Genomic DNA, 16,350 nt, shown 5'->3' with positions numbered 1-16,350 from the left:
CCGATGCCATCTTCTGACCTCAGCAGGGGCTAAGCATGTATGAGCTACACAAGGTAGCTTTCCCTTATGTGTCTCTATCACGCTGGATTCTTGAACACTAAGTACCTTGTGTGGATATAAGTGGAAATGGTCAAATTAAGCTTCTTTACCAGAGTTTCAAAGTTTTAGTAATTTCTAAGTTTTTATTTGTGTACTTACTAGCACTAGAACATGTAAAATATTATAAAGTTATCAACTCTCAGAAAAAAGAAAAATCAATGGTGCAGAGACAGCATTACTCTTAGGTTTGAAAGACTTTTAGAAATCACAACAACCAGGAGAGAAATAAGTGCACTCTGCTAGGAAAATGTACACTGATCATCAATACTTTTCACTGGAGAGGAGTTTGGGGAGATGACAAAGTAAAAATAGAAACTGACAAAGTAAGACTGTACCCGGGGACAGCTGTCATGTGAATTATCAAACTCAAAGTCCCACCAGGATAGTGCCTATTTTGTATGATACAATTTAATATATCCAAAATAGCCATCTTTAGATTACAATTAATTTTATTTTTACCATTTCCATTTAATTTATCTGAAATTCTTGCTATTACCAAAACAAGAATCAAAGACCCCTTTTCAAACTGTATTGGTCCAGGAGGTGCTTTAGTAGCTGTTCTGGAAAGATGTTCACATTGATTTTCAAAACTACTGGGACAGGTTTGTTTTTTAGATTTTTTTAAAATGAATTTGTGGGATCTGCCTGACCACAGAGGACACATGCCCATGGACGGTAAACGAGGTTGTTGGATTCTTTGGAACTAGAATTACAGGCAGCTGTAAGCTGGCATGTAGGTGCCAGAGACCAAACTACAGTCCTCTTCAAGAGCACTAAGTGTTCTTAACCACTGAGACACTTCTCCAGCTCTGTGATAGTTAATTTCAATTGTCAATTTGACACGATCTAGAACCATCTGGAGAGGAATCTGAATGAAAGACTGTCTAGATTAACTTGGCCTGTTGACATGGCTACAGAGGATTATACTGATTATATTAATTGACATGGGAGACTTACCCATTGTGGGTAGCTCAACTGCCTGGGCAGGGTTAGTAAGAGAGAGAGAATGCTGCCCACTAGAATATATGATACATTAACCCACTACTCCCTGCTCTTGACTACTGATGTCATGTGACAGCTGCTGAAAGCTCCTGCTACCTTGACTTCCCCATAATGATGGACTGTAAATCCTAGAATTGTGGGTTAAATAAACCCTGTCTTAAGTTGCTTTTGTCAAGGAATTTTTATCACAGCAACAAGAAAGGAATCTAATACAGCTACTGAGCACACTATATACTGCAGGAGAAGCAAACTACTAGATCAATAACAGAAACCCATAGAAACCAATGTGACATTGGCAGCTAATGCAGATACAGTGCTTCTATATTTAATGACCTAAAAGTCCCCCAAGGGCAGACTGCTGAGACAAAGGGCCCAGCACCTCTGAATCCACCTGACCTTTACCCTGTGTGATGGAGAGGCCAAGCAAATGCAAAGGACTCTGGTCAACAGCTTACACATAGTGTAATAAACAAGTCCAGGTTCCACGGGAAGTATTGAGAACTAAATTACGAAGGGCACCAGTGTCTTCAACCATTCTGCTCCAAGGATGGGACTTGCTAACCCAGGGTGGGATGACAGAACCACAGAAGAGCCAGCAGCTCAGCAGAACAGAAGACTTTTACAAGTAATCAAAGTATTTAAGATGAACTACAACCACCTCCAAAATGTACCTTAAAAATCCCTAAAAGATAATAATGTGAGCTGTATTTGGAAAACTCGACTTTAATGTGATGTGTAACAGACAAGAGTTGTCTCTAGGGTGACAGGGCCCGGGAAGAGGAACATACAGAGATGGCGTGTGACAACTCTGGGACATGTGCTGCTGAGAGCAGGCTGAATTGATGCCAGAGCAGCAGGGTCTCCATTGGTTTGTTTTTAAGTGATTTCTAAATATAACAGGCAACATGTCAGGGCAGATGTAAATACATTCTGGATCTAACTGCCTCAGTTGATCCCCCCTGCAGAACTTTAAATTTTATCGATAGTTGAAGTGGAAAGTTTTGGTTTCTTTGGAGACTCAGTTGTGTCATATGATGTTTTTATGGAAACTATCTTATGAGAGGATGTCCTGCTGAAGCAGATATGAGGGAGGATATTTTGTTGAGAGCAGATATATGGTGCTTTTCTGGAAGCTGCCTGGGAAAAGGGCACGTGATGCTTTGCTTGACAGGACACGCAATATTTGGAAAGGGTGCAAGTATAACCCAGCAGCCGTGGGCGACACTGTGGCATTGGTTCGCCTTGCCCCTCTTTGCTGGTCCTTGTTTGTTGGTCTTTGCTGCTGCTGATGTGGCATTGGAACACCTTGCCTTCTTTCTTCACTCATCATTGTCATGCCTTTGTAGAGAGAAAATGCACCAAAGAACTTCTCACTCTGGCAGCTTCTTACTACTTCCACAGACTTGGACCAACTGGCAGAGCTTTGCAGTTTCTTCTGGATCAAACTGCCACTGCTGATTCATGAACAGTGTTTGTGAGTGGATTGAGCTGCTGCTGCTGATTTGTGTGAACTGAATTGAACTTCTGATATCCTGACAGTGAAGATTGGAATTGCCCAAAAGAACTATTTCTAAGCAGGTCCACATCCCCCTTTGTCCTAATAACCTTTCCTTTCCACTCTCTCTGGTGGGTGGTGGGCTAGAAGTGAAGTTAAAGTGTTTAAGAACCATTATTAAAGTAGGTTTTGAAAAATCTAAGCCTACAAATAGTTTTCATAATGAGAACATAAATGAACTGATGCAGTGAGGCAGAAGGTCAAAGCCTGATGTTTCCACCAATGTGGCAGACACTGTGCTGGGCAGCAGGAGACCCAGAGCTTTCCGGCAGGGCCTTTCCTCTGAGCCCCAGTGCATTCAATATGCTTCCTACTTGAAATCTCACTTGGATGTGGCAAAAGCCCTTCAAAAGTCAACACATCATAATCTTCCCTCACTGACTCATAGTCCATTCTAGTGTTCTAATTCCATAAAAGGTGCTGCAATCCAAAAATCCAAAAACTTCACCTTCTGACATTTCCTCCTCTCTGATTTATAACCTGCAGACAACCACTAAGTTCTACCACTTTTATATCCTAAATAGTTCTAGATAGTTACTAACAATCCTAGTACAAGTCACTATCATGTCTCAATCTGTAGCAAAGCCCATGCTCAACCTCTGATACAAAGTTATTTTATTTTTCAATTAAAGCAATAAGACACCAACACATCTCTCAGCCACTTCTTGTGCTTCCTGTATAAAGCAGAACACCCTCAACACAGCATCCAAAGCCCACCTGATCATTCCACAGCCCACCTCAGCTGTTTTAATTCATAACAACTCCCTTGCTCTCCTCTCAGCTGTACAGAATGTTTTGAGTTTCTCCAATAAGGTCTCTTTCCACCTGGGAGCCCTCACATTCCTAACTACAATTCTAAGACATACACAATGTATTGGTTAAACAAAGGTCATAGGAGGCACACTGTGCTGTCTGTGATAATGTCCATGCTTCTTGCTGAAGGACAGTACTCACAATGAAAACTGTCCATCTGCATCATGGAAATCTGCCTGCAGGACAGATGCCTACGAGGATCTGGGATTCACGTCAGACCTCAAGGCTCCAGTTATCTTCCAAATATTAATGGATATCATAAATGTTAATAGATAAAGGCCATATAAAACCATTTGGAGCTTATTTAGATAACTGTTTTATAAAGCTTCAGGCAGTAATAAGTAAGAGTTATAAATAGGTTGGAAAAGAGACTCTGACAAATGCCAATTATGCCAGGTCATGACAGAACACAGAGCAAATGTCTCCAGAGATGTGTACTCTAAACTGCTGTGCGTGGTCATGCGGCATGGTCACCAAAACACAAAAGTCCATGTCATAAGGATCAAGCTATCAATTATATGACTGTGAATTTAGAATAACACAAGTGCTAAGTCAGCATTTAAAAAGGGCGTTTTATACACTCTGGCCAAATGCAATTGCTACCATTTCCAGATTGGATCAATGTAATCTGGGATGTACAAAGCCTAAAACACTTTCTTTGAGGTGGCACAACTTATGTTTATAATCACAATGAATTGTGAAGTAAAAACACACTCACTAGACTGGGCAAAGCACAGTCACACTTTCACACTGTGGGAGCCAAGGCCAGCTTAAACTCCTTACATATTAATTCAGTTAGCCTTTTCAAGAGTCTTATATATTGGACTCACTGGTAGGAGCACTGGGTGCTCTGTCAGAGGACCCAGGTTCAATTCCCAGCACCCATACTACTGCTCACAGCTGTCTGTCACCCCAGTCCCAGGGACTCCCGCCCTCTTCAGGCCCCCCCAGGCACCAGGCATACATATGGAGCACTAACATACATTCAAACAAGACAGCCATACACATTTTAAGTCAAGAATCTTACAAGATACTAATATTATCTTAATTTTCCAAAGAAGGCATGAAGAAGGTCAAATAGCTTGTCCAGAAGCTCAGAATTAATGTGCCACAGATTCAGATGGATTCACAGGACTCAGATGAAAACTGTTAATATTAACTATTATGCTGTACTATCTGATATAGAAACAATTTGAGGTTCATGAGAAGGAGTCAGAATGTCTAAGAGCATCACAACCCTCTAAGATTGTGCTTCAAAATTACAAGAAAATCCCCTGGAACTGACAAGCAGGTTCCACACGTACCACCTACAGAGGGACAGCACCTTCCGTTTCACACATGGCTGGTATGCGCCGGAGCTTCCAGCATATGGCTGCACAGAGGACACTGCTCACCGCCATGACAAGGAAACCAGAGAGAGAAGTGTGCAAGGCTGGGGTAAGCCCACTAACCTGAAGACCTCCCGCAAGGCTCTCACTACAGTGCCACACTGGGGAAGAGTCTTTAACACGGGGCTTGAGGAGACCCAAGTCTCCAGACCCAGACCCAGTCCACAGTACCCTGCATGTCAATCATTTGTAAACTGGAATCTATGATGCTGCCGCTCACCACTTCGAATGGCATTGTTCTAACTAATGTGCTCCAGCAACATCTGATAACTCCAGTGCTGAGTCTTAATTTAGCTGCAGCCAATAGCAACAACAACAACAACAACAAAACTCGTCCAACTCGGGCTACTTATTTAAAACCTACCCAGTATAACCAGCCTGACATGATGATGTGTTAACTTCCTGTTTTTAGAATAAATGACCTCAAACCATGAGGCCCGAACTTTACCTTCTATCATCACCCATCATCCATGTGGCAGGATTAAGAAAAACGGGTGCAGACCGAGAGACTTCTGGGACAAATTCTACATTCATACTTACAACAGTTAGGACATACAAAACTAGAATCACTGTGAATACCACTAACACCCCTGCAATTTAAGAAGCTAATCTACTCTTACATTCAGACAAATTATTATTTAGTAAGCACGTCCAATGTCAAAAGTATTTCAAAAAGATCATTATAAGGGCTGTCAACAACCTATGGTTGCAGAAAGATTTCAGAAGTTAATGCGACTGAGGTCATGCAGCTATCACCCCTCAGCCCCAATTCAAATCCAGGCCCTTGTCTGCGGAGCGTCAGCTTTTATACTAGTGTAAGCTACTGCCACTACTGGGGCTGGAAGACAAGGCTTTAGTAAGCAAGGGGATCAGTGGATCCAGCTGTTGCCAGAATGGCACCTCTTGTACCACTTCATACCTCATTTGAATTAGGTAGAAAGAGTCCAAAATTAGAAGGCCTCATCCAGCAGGTAAGCTAAGAGAGTAAGTCTTACCAGGTGAGTACAGCTATTGCAAATATGAACAAGAGTGTTTGGCCCTGGCATGATGTAAGAAGGTAAGAAAGGAGAACGGAGATGTTGGGAATCTGACAATGATAAAGTAACCGGTGGGGGGCTCAGTGAATGCTGTGAGCAGTACTGAGTGTAAATGGAAGACTGAGTTCACTGAGCCAGTGACCAGTTCTGGTCATCTGACTTACAACTGGGAGCATCAGCTAACACTAGTAAATGAACTGGCAGGATGGAGCCTATCTGTGCTGAACTGGGTAACAGGGGTCAGAAGGGGAAGAGGTAGCCTCCCTCTAGGAGTCAGGGAATGTACGCATGTGAGTGACTGACTGAGAGGTTTTACCATGCAGAGAAATGGTGCACTCAGTGGCGTAGGAGGTGAGACGGAGCCACCATTCCCTAGGAGAGGACACTGTGGAGAGGCTAAGGAAACATGAGCACTGTTAAGTGCTGTTGGGAATGTTAGTTTTACGTTGAGCTTTCAGTCTTTATTGTAAATATCCCATAAAGGTTTTCTGTCGGTGAGTTAGGTTACCAGGAGCAGCTGCTCAGGTCTCTGACTAGCAGCACAGAGCCTTCCTTACAGCAGGCGGCCCTTCTCTGGCAACTGGCCAGACAGCCCTCACGGTAGCTTGGCTGTCACAGATACTTTACACTTACTGTGAGAATGTTCCCCTGCAAGGGTCAATACCCTGGCAGCCAGGGCTCCTGCCCCAGGAGCCTTTGACTCCAGTCACAACCACTTCAGACAACCTGGCCTGGCCTTGGAAAGCTTTATGCCAAGATAACAAGCCTTGCTACACTTCAGATGGCCCTGTAGCTCTTCTCACTCAGGATGAAGGCCAAGCGCGCCCTGAGTCACAGCACAAGGCTGAGACTGGTGACTGAAGCTGGTGTCCTGACTGGCACGCACACCCCCCTTCATTTGTATGCCACGCCCTCCTCTCCCCTGCATAACCAAGGCGTCCAGCACCCTCTCTGCTACCCCAGTGCTCTAGTTCTAGGCCCGGGACATCCTCCTTATCTAATAGTCAATCCCCCCCCCCCTTTTTAAGATTTTATTTATTTTTTATGTATATGAGTACACTACACTATAGCTGTCCTCAGCCACACCAGAAGAGGACATCAGATCCCACTACAGATGGTTGTGAGCCACTATGCGGTTGCTGGGATTTGAACTCAGTATCTCTGGAAGAGCAGTCAGTGCTCTTAACCTCTGAGCTTCTCTCTATGGGTCAGTCTTAAGTAGAATGGGTGGAAGGCCCTCGAAGTGGAGGTGGAGTGGCTGCCACCCCAGCAGTGACACCCAAAAGATAGTGATGAGTCCAGACAGCAGCAGGAACAGCAGTGGCAGAAGTAACAGCAGTAGATGATAAAGGGTGATAAAAATACAAAGAAAGTAGAAAGGCGAGGTGGTGGTCAAGACTGAAAATGCCATTCTCTTAGGCATGCCTAAGAGCCTCTAAGCCTTGAAGGCTAGGGCCTTGCCACAGGCATCTCAAAAGGGAACTCATGTCACTATGGAGCTAACATCCAAAGCACTAGGCCAGTAAAAGTGATGGTCCCTGACTGCTGTTGACCGATGTTCATGGTAGCTACTGCTTAGAACTGAGGCTTTGACTGGTCAGGCCACTGGCAATCATAGCCCTGGGGCAGTAAGCTTCTTATCTGACCACACAGCTAGATGGCTCTGGCTTCCAAGGCCTAGGGCTATAAAGCTCTAGTTTTCCTGGTTTTGAGCAGTAAGCCCCTGAGCCTGATTACCCTATATGAGCCTTGGGCATTCAAGGTCCCAGACCTACAACAACAGCCTAAGTACTTACCCAGCCACAAGTCCACTAGAGCAATAACATGGAACTAGCAAACCAAACAAAACAAAACCACACCACTACCAATAACAAATCACTTACCTAACAAGCAAACCAGGGGTCAGGGAGGCACAAGGAGACCCTAGATGGAGCCGCTCAGACACCCTGGATAGGAACACTGACCCCCCCATAGCCCTTTTGAAGGGAAAATGAGCAATACATCTCAAGAATTTTAAGTAACTGGTAATTCCATTTCTCCGATGTATGCCAAGGAGTTATTAAGAATGGAGGCAGGGACTTAGCTACAAAATGTTTCTTTCAGTATTACCACCTTAAAAGCTGGGAACCAACATAAACATCTAACAGAAATGGATAGCAATCAAGTGTATTCAAGAATCACATTCATATGACAGCACTATGTTGACTTGATAGTAAGTGTAGTAGAATGATGATAAATTGCAAGAATGTCCATGATATATTACGTAAAGGCAAATTATAAAGCAGTACACGTAGTATGATACCTAATTTTTAAGGTTCTATTTGCATAAAAAGGTGATCAGTAAATCAAATGTTGCATGTGGTTATTTTCAAGGCACAAAATTAAAGGTGATTTTACTTATTTATTTATAACTAACATTTCCTGCAATAAAACTTCTATTATTTGTATTTATAATCTTGCAGAGGTACATAGACTGGTTATGCTACAAAGTTATATTTAAAAATAAATAATTATATACCAAATTTAAATTACTATCAATCAACAAACATCAGTGATTAAATCTGAATGCCTAGGCTGGGGAAAGCAGCCGAGGTGGGAACGAGGTGGCTCACAAATCCACCTGCTTCAGAGTAGGGTCCCTGTGGGCATCCATCACTACAGCCAACATCAGTGTGTGCCTGATGCATGAGTAATCCTATTTACCTTCAGCCAAGCATTGCAAAGAGGCATTGTGTTAAACTTAAAAGAAAGCCTGCTTCATTACTGATAGTTAGAAACTGCCAAGTTCAATTAAAAACACAAAGATACTTAAACATGAGTACTGAGTTCATGAGCATTCACAAGGCATTCGCTCATATGGTGCTTCATGGTCTACGGCTCTGTTGAGAGAAGTAAGATTCCCACCCCTCTCCAAGAAGAGAAAGAAACAAAGGGAGGGAGATGCTCGTGCAGTACGGTGATCTTACCGGACGCCCGACTTTCCTCTAACTTATAGTGTATACCACTCATCCATACTTCACTACACTGGACAAGTATTTAAAATAAACAAAACCGACTGCCCAACTGGGGTTTGTTCCTAGAAACATTTTACTTGTATTAAAAATATTTTTTCTTTTTAATTATGTGTGTGTGTGTGTGTGTAGGCACATGCATGCAGGAGCTTGTGAGTCACCTGATATGGGTCTTGGAATCAAACTCTGGTCCTCTTGCAAGAGCAGGAAGTGCTCTTAACTGCTCAGCCATCTCTGCAGCTCCTAAATGTTGGCACCTAATATTTTAAGTTTTAATTACCTTAATTGTTTCAGTTTTTAGAAGCCAAGACTTCAGGCCTGAAGGGAGGTAATGGAAAAGTGTGGAATATGAAAAAAAAAAAAAAAACCCGGTTTGAATGCAGGCTGCCAGTTGCTCGCTGAGTGACTCTGCGAACCAGGAGAGAGTTCTGCAGAGAGAGCTCAAGGTACCCTGACACAGTCCTGGATGCGCAACGCCCAACATCCACTTCTTCACTTTCCTTGAGAAACTTTTTCTTTTTCAAATTGAAAACAAGTAACTAAGAAACGCCGGTCAACTGACTAGTTATGGATACCCCAATGGGATATGGAGTGAGTCTCTCAACTGTACAGCGTATCAGGATTTAAGAGGAAACAGGTAAGACAAATGCAGATGTCCCCAGTCTAGCTTTACCTTGCAGTATGAAGGAGACCTCTGAGTCCCTACCCAGGTAGGGAAAACATTCAGAAAAACAATGGGGAAAGCATTTAACAAAGCAGCTCCTAACAGCATCCTTCCTCTGCACCCCTCCCCATTGCTGTAACAAGCACTGTCCCTAGAAACAGAAACCCCTATGAATACCAGTGATCTGCTCTAGCATTTAACCTGCACTACCAAACTCAAAAGAAGTACCTGAGAGGCATGACTGTCTTATTTGTTTCAGTGTTTTCTCTGAATGTGCACATTTATTACATCAGGTAAAGAAACCTTCCAGATTTTATCTTAGAACCACTTAAGGACATATTCAAAGGGTCTGAGGATCAAACAAAGCCACCTAGCCACAGCACATCCTGCTCACAAAAGTGTCCCAGAAACTCTACATACACAAAATCCCTCTGTCCATTTCTAGGAGATAATACTGCTTCTGTATCCTACACCCACAGCGACTTCGTCTTCTTCCTCTACTGAAATAGAGCATCTGTTGCTAACAAAACACTGAAGTTGTTTCCACAGGCAACAAAAAAAAAGCAGCCGGGGGAAGCTGACCCACGTGCTGACCAGCCCGGCAGCAGCAAGCTTCCGTAAGACGCTCAGTGAGTGTCTTTATCTTAGATTGCCTGACTCACAACTCTCAATCCTCTTTGTATTAGGACTTAACAACTGTCTCCTGGCACCACCTGCTGAAATAATTTCTTAAAGATAAACAAGTAGAAGACACACCTTAAGGAAGTCTAGAGTGGATCTGAAAAGGTGATTTTGAAGTTGAGGGTCTGCGATTAACAAGAGCTCACAGATATTACTGTTAGATGGGTGTTTGGAAGTGGACACGATCCTCGGAACTCTTAAAGAGACTGCAGTGGTTGTTTCTATTCTATAGATGAAGAGATGGAGAGTAATGGTAAATTATCCAAGCTATGATGGCCCACAGGCAGTATGGCCAGAGAGCTCCTCTTAACAATTCGCCATCCAAATCCCAGGGCCTCCCTTACCACTTACAGTATGTAAAGTGCTTTCTTTATAGACCCGAGGCGGGTATCATTTCTGCTACAATTTTAATTTGAACATTCTATATAACAGGAAACAGTCTGGAAATCTCATGCTACGGGTGCACTACTGTCTTAGGTAATAGACAAGAATACCCAATTAGTTCACTACTATTTGTAGCGAGTAACTGACTCTGCAGCAAATCAGAAGAAAATGAAGCTCAGACTGACAGGAGGAGTGCTAGTTACAAGCATTAGCACTAGCTAACCATTGGAAGTCATAGCACAAGCTCTCTTCCCTAAAAAGATTACCCAATACTTCCAACAAAGGTTTCATATTGAAAAGTTGGTTTTTCAGAGTTATCCAATATGATACATCAGCACCAGTAAAAAAAGAACAGCTAATTCTTCACTGCCTCTGGGAAAACTAGACATGGTATCCTGTGGGTGCGCAATTACATTGTCTGAAATGAGAATAACCTGGTTCAAACCTTGTTTGTCCTTATAGAACTCACAACGTCAAGCACTTGATTGCTCAGTGTCCCCTGATAAGATGATCTACATTCAAACACCTAGCATTCTACCATGCACGGACTATTTTAGTACTAATTCTTCATGAACTGTCTTCCAAATGCAGTATTTTACCCAATATTTGTTTTGTACTGTATTCTTATTTCTACAGGACAGAAGATGAAAGAGATGGATGTGCTCTACTTACAGTTAGCAAACATACTGTACCCTGCAACTCGTCTTTCTGGACTGCCCAGTCACTTTCTCTTCCTTTTGACCTTTGCTAATGTCCACTTAAATATCACATGCCTTTTCCTCTAATAAGTCGTGCAATTTTTTTTATAAGTTTAACAGAGAATTCTTTAAATGTATATACACTCAAAATACACAAAACTTCTTAGATTTCCTAGTAACATCTTTAAAAGATATTATAGCATAGTTCTGGAAATAATAATTGGATCTACTCAAATGTATTTCAAGACAAGCACATACAATGGAATCTTGTGCATCTCTGTTCAATATTACAATAGTAACTGCTTAACCCATCACATTGCTGAAATCCCCAGATCCCCAGCACTCCTCAGAAAGATGAATCCAGGTAAAAATTGCAGTTTTTCTATTAGCCTTTCTGACATTTTCTATGCAATATTAAAAAAGAATGGCCTCTTAGAAAAACCCTTGTTTTCCAAGATGCATTATTAATAACACTTGTTTTTTCTTTCCTATACCAGAATGTATTGCAATTACACTATAACAACTATAACAAAGATAACAAGATGGCTTATTTTCTTCTATACAGGAATTACTGCTAAATATTAAAAATCCAGCTGCAATTGTATTCTGTACGCTGGCTATGTTTTTACTTAATTAAAAAGGTTACTCTGTAGCTCTTTCCTTAAACTTGTTCTCAAAGTACTAAACATTCCGAAACAAGACCACTAGGTAGGTAACTGACCAGCCTCACCAACTGAAGGGCGAGGGTGGGGCAGCGGCCCTGACAACTGCCTTTTTCCTCAATCTGGCAAACACTGAGATCTGCTTATAAATAAACCACTAGCAAGGCAGTGGACAGAGGTACAAAGGAGATTCGGTCCCCGAACCGTGCTGAAGACACGGTGGAAGAAAAAGACACCAGCTTCTGCGCAGGCGGGGATCCCCCTACGCGAGACTGAGCCTTGGTTCTCACTCCAAAGGAGGAGGGTCCCACCCTCGGAGCACGCCGCGGGCAGCGGGAAGAAAGGGGCCTAGCGCCCGCAGAGGGCGACGGGGACCCGGGTGCGGCTCCCAGTTTCCGCTCCGCAGTCCCTGCCTGGAGCCAAGCAGGTCATCCGGGGTCCCGGGCGCGGTCACCGCTCCCTGCGGGCGCTCAGGTCCGCTCGGGCCGGGTCGGGATCGGGTCGGGTCGGGTGGGTCCCAGGCCCGGCCTCGCCCTCTGCCGCCCAGCCCCGCGCGCCCCGCCCACCCTCTCGGCCGGGCGCTGCGCCCCCGCTTACTTTCTGCGAGTCCATGGCGAGGGACTAAGCCCTCCGGGCCGAACCTGTCACCGGAGCTGAGTGAGAAGCCGGAGGAGCCTTTGAGACCCGCTACCTCTGCTGCTGCCCGCCCGGTCCTGTCCCGTCCCGTCCCGCAGAGATCCCGCCCGTCCGCGCCCAACCCGCGCGCTCGCCTCTGCCGAGCCGCGGTTGCCAGGGTGAAAGGGCGGCCCGCGGGAGGGTGGGGTGCGAGCGCGCCACGCATGCGCATGCGTGCGCTGGCGCCCGCACCCGCGGAGAGGATGGAGCTGCTTGTCCTCTTGTGTCTTCCTTCTGCAGCTGTTTCTTTCCTTGCATCATTTTCCTGGGCCATCCCTGCAGTGAACCAATGGGCACCCAGCAGCCAGGCCCTGGGAGCTAGCTCTGCCCAGGACGCATCCCTCACCTACAGCCTCTCTCCACTTAGCCTTGGTAGGCCAGGCCCAATGATCCAGCTGGTAGGATGGAGAGGCTGCCTTGGAAATGTAGGGAAGGGTCTTCAGGGGGCGTGGTGGAAACTGTAAAGGGCTCTGGGACAAGTGGTAGGAAGAAGTTACAGAAACGTGGGTATGCGACCACATGGGCTTTGTTGTCTGGCCAACCTTGCCCTACTAGAACCTTGCTACCTTGTGAGCAAGTCTTTCTCTGCAATCCTGTGTCATCTATGAAATAGAATGAATGCATACCTCGCGGAGGACTGTGCAGCTTTAAGTAATGTGTTTGAACTCCCCAGAACATGGAGTAAACGAGAGTGGGACAGCAAACTAGAATCTGCTCAGGACGGCTGGAGCCGGCAATGCAAACCGAAAAGCTTGGGAAGAAGACTTGAAAAGGTTCTCCACAGAGGCAGGCTTCATCTCCATTTTGGTGACTCAAGAAAATTCATCCAGGTGTTCACATCCTAATGGAATAAAAGGGAAACGAGTATGAATGAACACTAGTTACTGGTCCTGTAGTTCTCCACAAATCCTCAGCGAGAAGGCTTGGTTCTCAAAGAGCTTACAATCTAAGGCAAGAAATGACAGAATCCACGAGGCTGTTAGAAGAAAAGTTTGTAAGAAAATCAGGGAGAAGGAGGGCGATAAATCAGTGGATAAAACACATGTGAGGACCAGAGTTTGTATACCCTGGTACCCACATAAAAGGCAAGTGACCACAAACACACACCAACGCCCAAGTGCCCCTACTCGTGTGCCCACACATAGGAATATCCTCGCTCAAAGCACACACATGAAAAATTTAACCAAGGAGGAAGTTACATGAGGTAAATGGAAGAAATAAAGTAAACAAATAAATTGTTTAGAGTTAATGGACTCAAAAGAAGTAGCGTTCCATTTCCAGACATTACTCAGGAAAGATCTGGGTAAGGGTTATGAAAGGGTCTGAAGAAGAACGTCTAGTCAGAAGGACAGTTGAGAATGAAGGCCTTGACGAGGCCTGAGCTGGCTTAGATAAATCGTATTTACACTTCAAGGTTTTATGTTTCTACTAGAGTCTTTCCAACTACACTGTGGGTTTCTTAAGACCAAAACTTCTTTTACCATACCTGTATTCCGACTCACACAAAGGGCAGTCACACACTGTGCACCCAATAGACCTGCTTTTTTGTTTTGTTTTGTTTTGTTTTGTTTTTCCTGGAGACAGGATGTGTAGTCCTGGCTGTTCTAGGACTCCATTTGTAGACCAATGTGGCTTCAAACCCACAGAGACTCACCTGTCTCGGCCTCCCCAGTGCTGGGATTAAAAGCGTGCACCACCACGTGACCCTTTCTTAACTGAACAGAGATGCAAGGAATGTGGTAAAACACACAAAGAGAAGCCATGGTTTAGTTCGGGCTAAGCAGACAATGCTGGCAAGCCTGGCACAAAGGTGAAGAATGCCCAGCTTCACCCCTGCCAACTGAGAGGAGTCCGAGGGAAGGGACTCTACTATCCAAGCCCCCTCAGTTACATGGAGGAGAAGTGACAGAAGCCGGGTATCCACCACTGACCCAGTGGCTGGTGGCTCGGAGGAGTGGAGCCATTTCCTATGACTGAGAAATGCAGCCTGCAGGGAAGAGGACATCAGAGGTCACACCGCTGCCCTTGATTGACACTGTAGATGGATCACAAAAGGAGGGAAACAGCATTTGGTCTCATCTCCAAAGCTTCACCCCAGAGGAACGATTTGAGTGACAGATGCCACCACAAGAGCCAGAAAGTGGGTTTGGGAGACACAGTCTCCCTGCAAGGTGATCACCAGACTCTCACAGAGCCACACCCTGGGAGCTCATTTCTGGTTCCTTGCCCTGGTTTCTGTAGTTCTTTCCTTTCAGGCCAGCCAAGCAGCCTGTGGCTTTTGACAACAGCTGTACCCCTTTGACTTCTGCCCCCAGAAGATCTCTGGCTCTGGTTAGACATCTGGCTTCCCAGCACAGCTCACGCGTGACCGTGCTAACCTCGTTCTCAGCAGCCAGTTCCTTTGGACTGTGACTTGTGTCCCTTCAGCCCTCAGAGTTCTCTCACGACACCCCCTCACCAAGCTAGGCCGTTAGTCTACAAACCCATCCACTGAGCCTTCGGACTACAGGCAGGTCCTTACCTTCCATGTACTTGTCTTGGCATACCCAATCAGGTCAGGAAATGTGCTGAAGGAACTTTATTTTAAGGCAGTTGCTGTTAATTCCTGACCCCAGGACTGGCTGCATCAGCACCATCTGATAACTTCTTAGAAATGCAAGTTTCTCAGGCCTTATCCTCAGAACCAACAAAACTGAAACTCCAGGGTCAGGTCCAGTAACCTGTTTTAACCAGTCCTCCAGATGAGACGAATGCAGCTAACATCTGGGGACCACTGAGAGGAAGGATACTGCTCCTTGAAGGGGGAAAGGGAAAGGGAAGCTGGAGAGATGGCTCAGCAGTTAGGAGCACTGGCAGTTCTTCCAGAGGAGCCCGGCTCAGTTCCCAGCATCCACATGGCATCCCCCAACTGTAACTCCCATTTCTAGTCAGCATAATGCCTTCCCTGACCTCCAAGGGCACCAGGCACTCAGTTCACATACATACAAATGGACAAAACACTTACACATATACAATAAAAATAAAAATGTCTTAAGAGACGAAAGCAGAGGGGTGGAGAGACAGCTTAGTGGTAGAGCGCCTGCCATCCAAGAGTGAGGATCTCGGCTTGCTACCTCTACCCACACGGAAAGTGCCCAGTGAGCGGCCGGAGGTGACCTGTGAAGATGGTTCCCTACTCTCATGACCCTGAAAACCCCACACAATCATGCAAATCAAGAGGTTCAAACCTTTGCGTTCACTTTAAGAACACCCTGGGAAACTGCCCAAGCCATCAAGAGTATGCATATCCACAAAACCACCAAGTATCTGAAGGATGTCACTTGAAAGAAGCAATGTATACTATTCCGGTGTGAAGGTGGAGTTCCTCAGTGCGCCCAGGTCAAACAGTGGGGGACGGTGGCCAAAAAAAAGAGTGCTGAATTTTTGCCACCCATGCCTTAAAAATGCAGAGTAATGCTGAACTTAAGGGTTTATATGTAGATTCTCTAGTCATTGAACACATCCAGGTGAACGAGGCACCTGGGATGCGTCGACAGACCTACATAGATCGTGGCTGGATTATTCCATACATGAGCTCGCCCTGCTACATTGAGATGATCCTCACTGAGAAGGAGCAGATCGTTCCAAAGCCCGAAGAGGAGGTTGCACAGAAGAAAAGATATCCCAGAAGAAACTGAAGAA

At 44.9% G+C, this 16,350-nt stretch overlaps 1 protein-coding gene and 1 pseudogene across 1 annotated transcript in view; one reads left to right on the top strand and one right to left on the bottom strand.

The window, feature by feature from the left end:
• Window positions 1–12,739, bottom strand: part of Fsd1l (fibronectin type III and SPRY domain containing 1 like) — a 75,506-nt gene extending 62,767 nt beyond the window's left edge. The window contains exon 1 of the mRNA XM_052176502.1: window positions 12,592–12,739. Coding sequence (XP_052032462.1) covers window positions 12,592–12,606 — 15 coding nt within the window. The 5' untranslated portion in view covers window positions 12,607–12,739. The remainder of the gene's footprint in view (window positions 1–12,591) is intronic.
• A 3,094-nt stretch (window positions 12,740–15,833) lies between these two features.
• On the top strand, window positions 15,834–16,350 carry LOC127679913 (60S ribosomal protein L17-like; annotated as a pseudogene).

The sequence above is a fragment of the Apodemus sylvaticus genome, chromosome 3, assembly GCF_947179515.1.
Source record: "Apodemus sylvaticus chromosome 3, mApoSyl1.1, whole genome shotgun sequence".
NCBI lineage: Eukaryota > Metazoa > Chordata > Mammalia > Rodentia > Muridae > Apodemus > Apodemus sylvaticus.
Note: the sequence above shows the minus strand (reverse complement) of the source record. Positions and strands in the feature narration are given on the sequence as shown.